Source organism: Heliconius melpomene, chromosome 10, assembly GCF_056956725.1.
Source record: "Heliconius melpomene rosina isolate 202511_hmr_F chromosome 10, ASM5695672v1, whole genome shotgun sequence".
Classification (NCBI taxonomy): Eukaryota; Metazoa; Arthropoda; class Insecta; order Lepidoptera; family Nymphalidae; genus Heliconius; species Heliconius melpomene.
In genome coordinates this window covers 11,880,425-11,896,319 of record NC_140398.1, presented here as the reverse complement: position 1 = coordinate 11,896,319, position 15,895 = coordinate 11,880,425, and the positions used below count along the sequence as shown (strand labels likewise).

Here is a 15,895-nt window from a genome sequence, read left to right as displayed (position 1 = left end):
ATTTTAACTATTTGCATAAAACGTTGTCTTAGATTCTTGGGGCTCGGACAGGAAGACGAGCCTTCGGAAAGCGCACGTCCGGTACTACTTGAGTTGTGACTTAAATGGACTTCCGCCTTTTAACTACTGCCTCTGATGTTTACATTACTGTTAAAGAGTGTTTATGTTTAATAATAAATAATTAATCTGTTTATTATTGTATAATTATATAAGTATAGCTTGAAAGATATTGTTAATAATCGTCTTCTAATATATATTCTAATAATCTAATAATCTTGTCTATAATCATAATATATAAGAAATTGTAATTATATACCTAGTTAATGAGTCATTGAACTACATAATTTAATTGTTTACATATATAACTTTCCAAGTTTGACTAGAATTCAGCAACATTATACAGGATGGAAGAGGCAGCGCTTCTTTTACTGAAACTGCATATAGGGTAAAATATTTCCAACCCAGAATTAAAAATAATAATCAAGGTACCTCAACAGTCTAAACGTAGGATTTTTTTTCATTTCACGATTTTTATCCATAACTGTATTTCGTGTCACGCACACATACGTATGCGACGTTGCTGCTTTGACAGGTAAGTGTGTGCGTGCCTATGTTATACTTTACAAATGGCGTTTTATTTTAAAACGATAATTTTATTATTTATTTTGTTTGAAAAAATAACTTTTTCATTTTTGGGAATTATTTTTTTTCCGAATTATATTAGGCTTTTATAGAGTAGTTAAAATTGTGGTTTCATTTAAAGTGGTGCAGACAATTCCACCCTGTATATTCACATATCACACGCAATACGTACATCGATCGTAGAAATATATAATTATAGGTAAATACATGTGCATCCGTATTTGAATCAGTAAAGCCATAAAGTAAACAATTAGAGAATATTTCGATTGTGAACTGTAGATAATAGTAAGACAAAATAATAACAATAGACGTGGGGCCCGCGCGGCCGCGCAGGAAATGCCAAGGAAGCCAAGACGGCCTGCTTAACTATCGCACAATGGCCATAACAAACAAAGGAGATGAAGTACCCACTGCTCTCAGAAATGGGTTTATAAACATTTAATATTGTTCTAATTAATTAAAACCAAATATTTTGCTAATATTTTTCCATATCTCACGTATGGTTGCCAAACTTGGGCTTTATCTCGGAAAAAAAAATATAAAATTAAGAAGACGTCAAAGAATCGAACGAAGTATGTTGGGATTTTATATTATTGGAGAGAAAACTTAATCAAAGAAATCCAATAATAGAGAGCATTGGAAAAGGCTGGAAGAGGCCTGAGGAGAGGCCTGAGGCCTGATGAGGCAAGAGGATGTGTCGAATGACATGCTGTTCATTAAGCCTGGATATATATAGATTTTACATAATTACACAAGTTACATGTTTACTTATTTAGGTTAGATAAAGCTTTTAGATATAAAGCAATAAAAGTAATAAAATAAATTGCTACGAAAATAGAGACATTATATAAGTAGTATTTTTCAAATTAACTTTAATATAACAACAAAAAAATATATCATTTAACGCCTTAGTGACTGTCTGATTACAAAATAGCTAAACCAAATCATTGATATTGAAATTGTTCTAGAATGGAATTCGAAATAATAGTTATTAGTTGCGCACACGCCGATGAAGATGTTACTTTGTTTACCACCTGCTTACCAATTCTTCACGATATTTCACCTGGCTTAGAAGCACTCCAGCCTTAATTATTCATAGTATTAGTCTATTTTTAAAGTTTTATCGTCCAAGAGTCTGTAATTTGACTTATGAACAAATTGCGATTTTGTAAAAATGGACCTAAACTAATACGTATAATATTTTTAGGGTCAATTTTAGGGTCAATTTTCGGGTCCTTTACTTCAAAAGAAAAAAGTGATTGATACCTATCCATATAACACCACTATGTTTTTCATATAATATCCGTCTATCAAGACCATTTATCTTGAGATCGCCTAAAGAAATCAAAGTGAAATTAATATCCGTTGCGTATGTATTTATTTTTCAAAAACGTAACTTCAGATATGAATTTGTAATTAATTATTTATTTCTATGAAATACTTACAAATTTTCACAGTTTAGATTTTTTCTTTTATTTGTATTGTACCTAAGTTCCCACTTTGTGTTAAATTCCATAACTGTGGGCCAACGAGAAGTAGGTATCTTACAGGAATTGATTATGCGACCAATATCATATAAAATGTAGCAAAATCGATATATAAATCTTTTGCTTGATTTTTTTCTGTTCTCCAAGAGGCCATAGACTAGAATATTTGATATTAATAACAATTGAAATAAGGAAAGATAAGAAAAGGAAAGGAAAAAAATAAGTTACGTCTAACTCAAATAGACACAAGGAAATGAACACATACTCATTTGTACCGTGTAGGTCTATAAGAATCAAGTTTTATCACTGTTTTACGTATTTACCATCTTACGAAAATATTCCACCTCATATAATTCAAAGCATTACTAAATTTAACTAACTCCATCGGACTGGGAAACTCCAACATAATATAGAATGTAATTTTGCTTACAATGAATTATATTTCAAGCAATAAAGGCTTAAATAATATTTTTCGATACACAAAAACGTGACGAGAGACTGGCGGTGGCCGCAAAGTCATTATAATTATGTGTTCCCATAAAATTGAACACAAACAGTTATATCATTACTAATTTTGATGACACTTTGCAAATTTAGCTGTAACAACGTAATTTAAATAAGTAAATACTTATTTGAAGTTCAAGTGTGATTGAAAAATGGACTGGTTGTGGGGTTGGATCCTCACTCGAGGAAAACGAACCATTTATTTAAATTTATATTTTCATTTCTCTGGGGTCGAAATAAAGCGCGGCGTTGAGTTCCGCCACTCAACACGTAATGCCCCTAGGATTGCGTGGAAAGTGGCGAACGGAGTGTCTTAACACCCACTTTCCCGTACTCAGCAGGGTAGGTAGAGGGTAGGTTGCCTTAGAGTGCAGTTGATTTAAATAAGAGAATAAGCAACAAATGCAAGAATTAAATTTGTTAAAAAATCGTAAATTTCTTACTGGAAGCTGGTCCATCTCTTCTCAGAAAGTTACTATACCTACCTATAGAATGTGATGGGGTACAATTTCATGTCACGGGTGTACAAAACGTTGCGTCATCAGCGGATGTTCCTATTATTGGGTGGTCGCGGTGCAGGCGGTTTATTTCACGCATTTTATCGGCCATTATCGGTAGACTTCTGCTCATTAAGTTTGAATAAATACAATTAAACGGTAGTGCCTAATTGCTCTGTCAAATTAATACTTAGTGATTTGTTTTATTTTAATTGCCTCTTATATAAATCTTATAAAATTACTTCTAGTAAGTCTCTTATACTGTTGAATTTCGATACTTATGGCTATAGTCTTTTTTTTTTTATGGAAAAAGGACAAGGCAAACGAGCGTTCGGGTCACCTGGTGGTGATCACCGCCGCCCACGACCCCGTGCAGCACCAGAGGAGCTACAGGTGCGTTGCCGGCCTTTGAGGTGGAGATAGACGCGCTTCTTGAAGGTACCCATATCGTACCGACCTGGAAACGCTGCCGCGGGTAGGCCATTCCACAGTTCGGTGGCATATTTAGAAAAATGTATGAACATTGAACAATAAAGTAAGGAGGTACATATATCTACTTTACAAAAGGTAATTTAAAGAAAAGGTACCTACATACTTCATACAATAACTTGGCGTGAAATTACTTTTCATGATATCTCATTAATTAAATTGTGAAACGTTGTGTCGTATTAGGAAGCTATTTAAATCGAACTTTCAAGAATTAAATAACTAAAATTAGGATAATCTGCACTCAAAGGATATTTGGGTGCAGGTTTGGGTGCGATGGGTGGAGTTGTGAACGCCCAATGCACCGCCCATAAGTTACGCCCACCTAACTTATAAGAATAATTTGGTATTTTTTTAAGCAAATTCGTTCTTAATTCGTTTCACCCGCAAATAATTTAAATTCTAGTAATTGTATCATAATATTTTATACAGTACTAGCGGACCCGGACGCGGCTACGCCTGCTTGAAATATAAGAATATAATTTCTACAGAAATATAATTTCAATCTAGATGAAATGCTAAAAGTGACTATTATATTTATTTTCATAAGGATGAATATCAAAATGACGCGGTAACGAACGCGGTTGCGTAGCGACGACGGTTGTTATTAACATGTCAGAATAAAATGCATGTCAAATTAGAAAGTATTTTAATATATTAGTATATATGTGTAATGTAAAATTAAATAGCCTATAGCACTTCTGAAGAATGCAGCTTTCATACAAAACAAAAACAAAGTAAATCTTAGCGTTCAAACAAACAAACAAACTCTTCCGCTTGATTATATTAGTATAGATTTAATATACAATATAAATATCTATTAAATACTTATATTGAATCCAATCTCTACATTTAACTCTACAATTTTTTACGTTAATGTTATTTTTACAAGTTAGTGGATTTCCAGCTTGTACTGGAAGTACACTAACTTATATTGCTATTAGGGTTGGCCTGGTGGTAAAAAAAAACGCTGCATCGCGTTTCTTGTTCTACAGTAGGTATATTATAATATTGTCATATAAAATTTATACGCATTAAACGTATAAATTTGGTGGAAACTGTACAAAATATGTATATTAACATTATAAAATATTTTTGTTTATAATTTTCCATTCCTTTACATTAAGGAACATAAATAATTTGGATGTTAGTAAAAATTCCATATAAGATCGTAATAAATTTTATTAATAAAAAAATCTTTATTTTAGTTTTCTTTTAATGTTGATTAAGTTATATGAAGTTTTAAAAGTGTTTTTGTCCTAATCAGTATGAAAGTATTTTCAAACATAAATTGCAATGACCTACCAATCAAGCAAATATATATTTGTGAACTTTTCAGTAAGAAAAGACGTATGAAATATCACGTTCCTTACTTTTCCGTTAGATGTCAGCATAAAACTACTTATGAAACTTTCCCCGAAATGAACCCTAAGTGAAAATATTTCCTTTACCATACGATAGAGTGCGCTGTTCGTTTTATTTTCTCTTAAGCGCATTTAATTTATTAAAGAAAAAACTATAATATTTATTTTTATACACTTAGATGTAGTTAAGGTACGATTAAGTACCCAACTTTTTAATAATAGATGCTAAGAACTATATGCTTTAAGGACTGGCGAGCTAGTGACATTGCCTATATCATTTATTAATATAAAAGAACATATTCATAGATTAAAGCTAGGCAAACTAGGTGAGTACACGACAGTAGGCTGTAGTAACCGCGGCAAGATGAAGGAGCTTCCGATACAATCAGTGCCGCTTTGCGACACCTCGCCGCCGCGGCCACGCGCCTTACATCTCATCAGTGATAAAATAAACAGCTCATCTCACATTTCATCTCTACGCAAATCTATTACAAAAGTTTGCTATGCTATATTCAGCTAGTTCGTTATAATTGACAGTTATGCGGAACCCGGGCCGCACGACCTCTGGGTTCCCACGCCTCTAGCTTTCTCTAGCAGACGGCCCGGTGAGGCGTCATTATTAACGCGTAATGCTCTATCATTTCTTTGTTTATTGTCTGTCTCTATGTCTACTGACCGACCAGTGAAATAAAATCCACCGGTCGCTGTTTGAATAATTTACAAAAAATAACAGTACGCGAACAGTTGACCATTCAAGCCGAAAATCGGTAGCTACCGTCATTTCATGCCATTAACAACATTATTTACAAATGGTAATGGTACTGATTTATGCATATTTTTTTCGATAATTAACACTTCTTTACCGTAAGATTGATTATAGTAAGTTGACATTAAAATTATATTCATTTAAATATTACATGATACGGAGTGAAAAGTAAATTTACTTAACAGTAACAAAAGGTACCACGCAATTGGATTTAGTTAAACAAAAATCATTAAATAAGTATTTTATAATTTTGAAAAATAAAACGTGCAGGTTAAGTAATTTCATATAATAAATAGAAAGGGTGTTGTAGCTTTAGCTCGACGGCGACTTCATAATTATAAAATATTAATTTATTAGTATTTTATTTAAATTTTTGACGCAGTAGTTCCTGAGATTAGCGGGTTCAACCCAACAAACTTCGGTTCAACTTTAACGTTAACTGATGATCTTTCAGTTCAAGTCAGTCAATCAAAAATTTTCTGTAAATTACATTACATATTTTAATTTTTTGTCGTATTACAAGTTTGGATACATATCTGAAAGGTGTAAATTTTTTCATTATAATATTATTTCTCTCAAATCAAGTTTGATTATATCTAAATGAAACTCAGCAAGTTTTCAGGTTTGGGAGTTCTAGTATCTCTGTCCATGCATAAGTTAGGTGCATCTGTTTCAAGTGTTGACGCAATATCGGGGCGTCCCCTGGGCACTAACTTCTTGTCCGGTAGACGGATTGGTGGCTTAAGGATTTCTGTGAGTACAAACTTAGTCGGGCATATAGTAAACTTCATTCTGAATTTTAAAAATAGAAAATCTTAAAAACGTATAAATGTTAATACAACATAAAAAAGGAATGTCATGTTTAAATACTCAATAATTATCTGTGGGAGGTTTGTTGTTGCCACCTCAAGAGACCCTGTACCGCCCTCAACCGCCTCGTTATTATCTCCCGACGATCTCAAAACATCGAACCCATGAATGCCCGAAGCCCATTCATTCGCCACAATTCACCATTGAAACAATAAGCGTACCCTTCGCCCGGCTAAAAGACTACAAAACGTTGAAAAAAACTTATAATATACGTAGGTACTTCTTGGGAACCCTTTAATATCGGCATAGGCAATCGAATGCTTAAAACATTGCAATCGAATATGAGTGAAGGGCGGGTGAATAGCGAATACAATGCTGGCTGGAGGCGCGGGCCACGCGGGCGAGCGGGCGAGCGGTGTCATGTGTCGCGTCGCCCACGCCATAGCGCACCGCGCCGACACACGATATCGCCTTTTTATTCCGTAATTTCTATACAATAAGAACCCTGCAAAGGCGTAGGGCGAAGACAATACGCCCGGAGGCAAAAACCGCTCGGAAACCCTTTATATTCAATTTATTGTCTCAAAATGAAATCGGGTGCAAATTAAAATAAGTAAAGAAATATGAAGGCCGTTGTGGTGCAGAGACAAAACATGACGGTTGTCGGTTCGATTCCCATTTGAGGAGATGTAACATTTAATATTTTCATTTATTCACTCTGGTGACGAGGCAAAGCGCTTCGGAGAGTTCCGAAACTCAAGAGGCAAAGTCTCCAGAATTCGGCAGAAAATAGGTAACGGAAGTGCCGTAATGAGAACTCAGCTCCTTAACACTAGGTTTATGTTACGGTTAAGGTTACGTATAGGTGCTAAGTGCGGTATGCATTGCCAAGCTAAATATATAATTAGGTTATACAGGGGTGAAGTAAGCGTTTGATTGAAAGCGGCAAAAACGGCAACGATAAATCGGTATATTAAGGCGTTAATTTAAAAAATATGGCTTTAAAAATGTTGATACTTCCGTCTTCAATATGTTTCACCATATTTATGTTGGTGAGAGTCAGTAATAAATTGTTACTTGTATCGACATATTACCACATAATGTGTGTTCCTGGTAATCTGATCCATTTTGCGAAGTTTTAATTCCCGGAGAAAGCGCAGGCTTGAGTAAGCTGAAGTCCAGCGCTAACACCAATATAGCACATAAAAAGGTTGCGGATCGCTCGCTTCTCCATCCACCGATTGGCTAGGCGGCGCCCGCTGCTCCCCAGGGTCCTATACGAGAAGCGAAATGGGCCCCAGAACACCCATAAGAGAGCGACCCCGCCCGCCACGGCCGAATAATTAGGGCTCTTTGTTTAGATAGCGGCAATTTTATTTGGGAGAGAACGGGCGCTTGGGACATCTTCGGCCATTCCAACCGCCCGATATTAATAAGAAACGTGTGTGCCCTGCCATATAGTACGCCTAAGTGTGATTCAGATTTCACATTGCTTCAAACATCTTCCTCAAGAGAAGGTAAAGCAAGTATAATCATTCTATATTACTTATATAATATGCTGGTAAAAGTTGCTGTGACATAAATTACAAAACGAAAACCGCGAGTTCATAGAAAAGAAAGGGGAAAAGAACAGCGAAACTCGCCAAGCAATATGATATAAATAATGCATCCAACGAAATTGGGATTTTGATTTGTTTTACTTCTAAACTTTTATTTGTCTTTGGAGAAAATGGAGCTACCAAATATAACGCTATTGTCTATTTTGAACAAAGAAATCAGGTGCTAAGTTTAAGCCATAAATTTTATCCAAAAATATGATAATATAAATAAGCTCAACGAGTAAAAATATTTGACCGTTATTGATAGCTAAAGTTGTGTTATCAATTGCAGTATAAATCAAATATTTATTTAAACGTAGATGCCAGAGGACTATATAAATTTTTAAGAAAACTGCAGAAGACCTGATGTAGTTTGAAATGCTCGGGTACGACACGCGCTGCTCCGCGGGGGCCTCCGACCAGCTTTTGTCTCGACCCCGCAAACTTGCCATAAATGTTAATATGGGATCTCACATTTGAATATCTATTTCTTCGCGAAGTTGGTTCGTTAACGTGGCCTTGAATTTTAAATTTTATCGCCGCGCTGGGACTGCCGCAGATGAGGTGCGTTCCTACGTGATCTCCTCGAGAAAATAACTGAGGAAAACTTCTTTGTTTGCCTTTATTTTATTAGATATATGAACAGACATTTCACTACAACTTTATTATAATAAATCTAGACCTTTTAGTATAATATTTGTGACTTGCTTCTTACCGTTGGAAGTAAAGAATTTTCTCAAGTATTAATTATAAGGTAAAGCTAACATACAGCTAAAATTTCACATATTGAAGTCAGAGCATTGGGTCCGCTTGACCCGTCACTCTCGTAGAACACCGGCGCTGGCTTAGTGACGATCGGAAAGTTTAGCGAACATTTTAATGCGCCTCCACCAGTTCCACCCTGTCTGACCCTCAATTATTGAAAATGCATTTCTGTCCGCGCCCTGCGCCCGCTGCACCGCGCCACATCGCAAATGCACATTTTAAACTGCACCTGATTGCAAAACCGTGTTACCATTCAGGTTAATAAAAGTCCCTCTGTCACGTTATTTTAGTCGATCAGCGGATATCATTTATTTGCGTCTATTAATGAATAATACATATTATACATTTGTAAACTATTAAGCGCGACGTGTCTAAACGAACATATATAGAGTTTATATTTTTTAAATTCTAAGACCAAAAAATTAAAGGTAGCTACATAATACGCTATTTTTACAAATATTAATATTCATTTAATTTTTAATATTAAATATATTTTCTGCAAGGTTGATATTTTTAATTAAAAAGAAATATGTAACTTCACGCTGTATCCAGCACACGACGGTAGGTTCTCTGTCTTCCATTTTCTTCCGAATTCTGGCATTTAAGATGCTATGATGAAACTCAACGCAAAAATGTATATATCAGTCATATAAGGTAAATATATTCAGGTTACAAAAGTGTTCATAAGTAGGACTAATTAAGATCACATGCGAACGTCCGGATAAGTGCTGCGCCCCGCGCACTAAGTGACGAACGTTGTACAACAATTCGAAGCGTCCGTTTTAATTGTAAGTTCTGGACGGTCGCGGAACCCGCTGTCCACAATGCAATTTTAGCTTTGCATTTTCCTACTGCTTAGTTGTTTTTATATTATTTATATAGGTCCTTGCCATCATATATCAGCTTCACGCTGTATCCCGCACACAGCAGGGTAGGCAGAGGAAACCTAGTGTTAAGACACTCCATTCCCCACTTTCTGCCGAATTCTGGAGGCTTTGCGTGTCCAGTGGCCTGAAGTTAAAGCCGCGCTTTACCTCGACTCAGAGCGAAGCAATAGAAATATAAGCGTAAATAAATATTTCACTTCCTCGACTGGCGATCGAACCCAGAACCGTCGCGTTGTATAAGTACTTAAATATCTAAAAATTATCTTATCTTTATATTACATGCCAGTGATGTATTAGCTGCCTATAGATATTTTTTAAAGACTAACAACACCTAGGTAACGTCTATTTTATGTTTAAAAATCCCTTATACTGCTAAAGTATAACTTTATATATATATATTATAAAACAACAATTCCATTATAAGGTCACGGTTTTATGAACCTGTATGGAACACTTGTACAAACTGCGTGTTAGTCGTGCCTCGTTTTAGTGTCGCCGAGAGAGAAACTACGATTCCTCCGAGCAGGAATATCTGCTCCTCAAGTTTATGTTCATTTTATCTTTTCGGCAGTATTGCGAAGCGGGGACTCGGCAAGGACCCTCCAGGGCTCCGTTAACACCACGGCGTGTCCTGCCGCCTCGGCCTTACATTATACACTACCCACTATTCAAATATTAACATGAATTTAGGTTGGTAACTTTTTTTAACATTATATACTAAGTATATAATTATGAGCATAACTTTTTATGTCATAAGAGTGGATAAGAAAACAAAAATACTGAATACTTCTAGCTAATACTGAATTCATACTATAGAATTTAGTTGATATATTTAGTGATAAAAATAGGTTAAATATAAATTTGATAATTTAAGTTTCTAGGCCATCTAGAAGTGGGTTAGATGTTTGATTAAAGTCAGTAGACTTACTAGTCAAAAATTATAACGTTTATACTAAAATATTTCATATTACATTTTTCTCATATTTTTTTAAATCTTATTCTTACCTGAATCAAAACTATCCATACTTTCCGTCTTGATATCTGAAACAAAAATAACGTTTTGAGGTATTATAAAAGTACTTTTATAAAATTAACAATCCTAAATCTTAACTAACTAAGCTAAGAGACAAATATTGTAATCATTTTCATAATAATAATATTTAGTTTTATGGGTATCGCTATATAGCTATACCCATAAAATCTTATCAAGTTCATTATATGGTAATTAAAATGGCAAAACAAGTAAGTGAGTTTAAATGTCAGTCGTGGAAGTGTGGAGGTCCTAGGTGCGGTGAGGTCGCCTGCGGCTGAGCCCTCTAATCCACTTGCGCGCCATTTGCCACGCAGAGACAATTTCACCCTTGTTTTAAATTCTAAATTCGAATAGGTGATCCTATTTAAAGTTTCACTAATCGAATTTTACTTGATACATTGATAGGTAGGTAGTCTTCAAAGTACATTAAGTTCTTTTCTATCTATACATTGCACAGATAGAAAAGTTAAAGTAGTGTGAATGTTTTGTATCCGCTCCCCACTTGCCGCCGAATTCTGGAGGTATTACGTGTTACGTGGCGGAATTTAACGCAGCGCTTTGCCTCGACACCAGAACAAAGAAAGGAAAATATTAAATATTTGTTTTCTTCGAGTGGGAATCGAACCCATAACCTATCGCGTTTACATTCAAACGCTTATGCCCCTGTGCATAACTAGACTCAGGTTAGGTAAGCTCAGGTCTCGGATCTAAATAATCAAGTATAGTGAAAAGTATAGAAATATAAAATGAGAAATATAGCTATATAGTTTTTTATACAACAATTCTATATTATTGAGATATAGTTGTAAAACTCAGTGACAATATAATAGAAGGCAAACACGAAAGCCATGCAAAATTGATGACAGTAGGTGAGCAGCGCCTCAAAGCTGCGATTGGATCTCGTGAATTAGTAACCCCGCGACAACCTTGCCAGATATTAATCTGTGTGAGTGTTGCTCGCAGCTGGTCCATATGTCGGATATATTTATATATTTAAATTAATATTTAAATATTGGTCTAATTTTTGAATGTAATTAATAAAATTATATAACATAGGATATGGGACCATGTTCAGTTTTTTTATTTCAGGGCTGTATATAATGTGGCTTAGCTTTAATTTCCTTTAAAAAATAGCAGAAAAAGTGAGAGTTACAACATGGAATATGTACATATATATATATATATATATATATATATATGTATTAAAAATGTTGCAAATTTTCTCTAAAAAGTACAAAAAATAAAACTTGTTAAAAATTATACGGATAAATGTTTAAAAATGTCCATATACATATACATATATATGTACAAGCACACATAGTATATCTGAAGTATCACACTCATAACGTAGCAGGTGCGCGTCACCGGGAATAGAGATATTAAATACATCCCGAGCGGCGCGGCCGACGGAGGCTCTAAGGCTGCTAGATTTCCCGCGAGGGCACGTTAATTTTCTGCCGCCTTGAGCATACTGCCCCCAGGGGGCTCTACCTTTCACGGAGACATTCAGGCTAAGGTGTTGTTCCGTAACACCGATGGTGGCAATTCTTTAACAACCTTTCAATCCGTCTATTATGATAACAATGTTTAGCCAAATATTTTAAAAACATGATCAAATCAGTTTCAGGTAGAAATCATTTACTTATCTATCGACTAGGTACTCGTCGCTAACTCGTATTTATGTACCTTTGAAAGAGTAGAGCGAGTTTCCCGAAGTTTTTACAGTAACAAGGCAAAAGTAAATTTACGACTTACAATACAAATTACGGAAAATAGAAATAGGAAATCCTAATATGCAAGAAAAACGTGCAGCTGAAAATATAATTATTAGTATGGCACGGGCTTTGAAGTATTTACAGGCGGACAAAGTGGGTTTATGTGGCAACTAGTTTAATATAAAGTCTTTTTCTTATAATGTTTGTCTTTACGTCCTGAGATTTGTTTTTTCAAGTTTTATAGTGTACGTCTATCAATACAATCGTCACTGATACATTGTATATAAAAATTCAAAAATTTGTACGCAAAATAAATATCATTAAAAGTTTTTCCCTCAATTGTTGTGCTGCTCCGATGTTATGTAATTACTTGATTCACACGTGCAGATATCGTATTTCAAGAATGATATTTACATACCTAGGTACATTTTATTTGTAAATAAATAAAAAGTAAACAAATCTGCTAATTCGCTTTACAAACATAGTTCATAAGAAACATATATTCACCAAAACTTAAAAAATCTATACTCTACTATGGAATCAGTCGAGGAAAACTTAGAGAGAGAAGCAAAATATATGTGAATAAGAGTATGCAGTGAGAAACCCATGAGACGCAGTGGCAATCAGTTCAAGCCTCAGGAGGCTGCATTAATCATGAGTTGCACCAAAGCTACTGCCAACCGACATTTCTATATCTATACTGGAACATATAAAATTTCTAAATGAATTAAGAATTTAAAATTAAAATTAAAATAAGTATATTTGGCTATCACTAAAATACTCGTATATTATATATATTATCATGAAAATAGGAATCTGTAAAGTATTGTACAGTACGCACAATACAGCCCAAGCCCAGGAGAACCAACGGCAATCAGTGTGTGCCCCGTGAGGCTGCATTAATCACGAATTGCACCGCAGCTGACGCATAATGACCTATATACGAAATTTCGTATGTAAATGACTTAATAAGGCTAATTACTATTTTTAAAAAACAGGTAGATATCACTACTATATATTTCTTTATTAAATCTTTATCTATTTCTACATAAAGGCAATATATTTTATAAAATTTAAAAAAATCCTGCGAAGTAGAAGGTACTTTCTAGACAATATCATTTAGTGTAAATGTCATGGGAATAGGTTCCTTTTTCCACGTTTCCAAGCATTTCTGTTAGATAATACACATGATGAATGTGTGAGTGTTTTGCGAATGTGTGCACGGGTCGGGAATGCCCACGGGACGGAAGGAAGTGTGGCCAAAGCGACGCCACCTGGGACCAAAGAGGGGGAGGACAGCCTAGTAAAAACCATCCTTAATATAAGACTAGTCGATTTGTTTTTAATTTTATCAGTCTGGAAACCTCTACATATCTATAGAATAATTTTATAATTTACAGAAAACATATTTCTCAATATGGATATTTGTTAGCATTTTATTACGGTCCTTCTATGAGACAGATACTATTTGTTCTATTTAAATATAAAATGACTTCACAATAGCGGCACTACAAGTAAATCCCTATAGTAAACAAACACTTTTAGTAATTAAGCATTGGCGGTGCGGCCCAGGTCGCGGGTCATCCCCAACGGCTGCGATAATATCTAAATGCCTAATGGCTGCTGGGCCTGTGACGAATGTATCGCCCCCCGCCGCCTCTCTACTATGTGATAATTCCGAACGCTGCGGCCGCGCCACCTGGGATCTGCCAGGGACGTACTCCAACTCTATACTAGATTAAAGAGATTAACTATTAAGATAGTCATATACTCATATATCTTTACATTACAACGTGTGGTATATATACGTTAAATACATTACAATTTGTACATTATTATTGTATTTAAAATGTAAAAAAATCCAATATTCCTTTACAATACCAACCATTATTTACGCAAAAGTTAGTTTATTATTCTATTCTTGTTATATAATCTTAATACAATATCAATAAAGCCACTTTCTTACAATATTACTAAACTTCCGATACTATATCAATATGTCACGAAATTATTGGCATGGCATGTGGCACAAACAATTCAGGTTTGTCGACTTAGTAGTGAAGTATGCGGCGCGGTGTCGGAGGACGAGCGCCTCACGCCGGACGGAATTCCGGATGCACCCCCCGGCCGACCAGCATCGGCATTTAATTAGCCACGTGCCAACTGGCGGCGATCCTTCGCTCTGCTAGCATTATTCGCATTACTGTTCCGACTAAGTTGTCAGAATAACTTATAGATGTTTAGCATTGACAAACTATTTTCATAATTATATTAAGAATTTAATAGTTACTATTGTAGACTCTGACATTTTACCCAACTAAAAAATAAGGCTCGTCGAGTACAGTCCCTACAGCGGAGTCCCTCGGGAGCGAGCCCACGCGCCCAACTTCGGGCTCAGCGGCGCCGGCTACCCTCATCCCCCTCCCGGCGCCCCCGCGGAGAATACATTTGCGCACCACCACTCGTGTTGGTCTAACAACGGGACTGCGAGAATCCGCTATAGAAAAATTACTTATTTTCCTACTATAACGACTGCCATACCATCTCTACTCATCTCTCTTTGTCTGTACACAATTGAAGATTCAAAACTTAAGGTAGCAAAGGTAATGCCCGTTGACTTTACAGCAGAATGAACAATGAGTAATTCGCTTATATGGGTAGTATACCTACCTACATGGATTTTGTTAGTCTTTTTATAATTTAACTGTGCAATTGTTCGCAGACGCGTTATATTTTGGTGTCTTTTAATATTTCTATTGTAATGTTAAACTACAATAGAAATATTAAACACCAAATTATTCTATTAGTATAAAACAGTTTAATAAGTAAAATAATAAGCATAAAAATTATTTCCTGAAAATGACAAAAATAAACAAGGCGTTTATATGGTGTTAATAATATTTTTAGAGAATTTAGTAGGTCCTGCAAGAAGTGGAAAATATATAATCAGTGAAACATAAAATTATTATTATAACAAATGTCTATGAAAGATGTACTCAAAAACTCCAAGAGTCGTAAAAGATAAAGTGGTGGTGGCGGGTTGACGATAGGCCTCTGTGGTCAATTTATTTATAATCTCGGGTTCAGAATTGGCTACGAATTAGCATGTAAATATTTGAGGTCCAAGGAGTTTGGTGGAGATTTATCGCAAATGGCTGGAGATAAGCGGGGACGGGGTCGTAAAGCAGCGAGCGGGCGGCGACTCGAGCCGCGAGGCAGCCCTCGCCGCAGCACACCCTTTGACGAAGTTGTAAAAAGAGCGTTAAACCGCAGTAAAAACGCATCGTGAACGTCATAGCCTAGAATATCACTTGGGAAAAACTTCTTATTATAGTGACCTT

General features: G+C 35.4%; 1 protein-coding gene across 1 annotated transcript in view; it reads right to left on the bottom strand.

The window, feature by feature from the left end:
• Positions 1-10,849, bottom strand: part of L (zinc finger protein Lobe) — a 31,351-nt gene extending 20,502 nt beyond the window's left edge. The window contains exon 1 of the mRNA XM_085191789.1: positions 10,812-10,849. Within this exon, the coding sequence (XP_085047915.1) occupies positions 10,812-10,830 (19 nt within the window). The 5' untranslated portion in view covers positions 10,831-10,849. The remainder of the gene's footprint in view (positions 1-10,811) is intronic.
• Between the last annotated feature and the right edge of the window lie 5,046 nt (positions 10,850-15,895).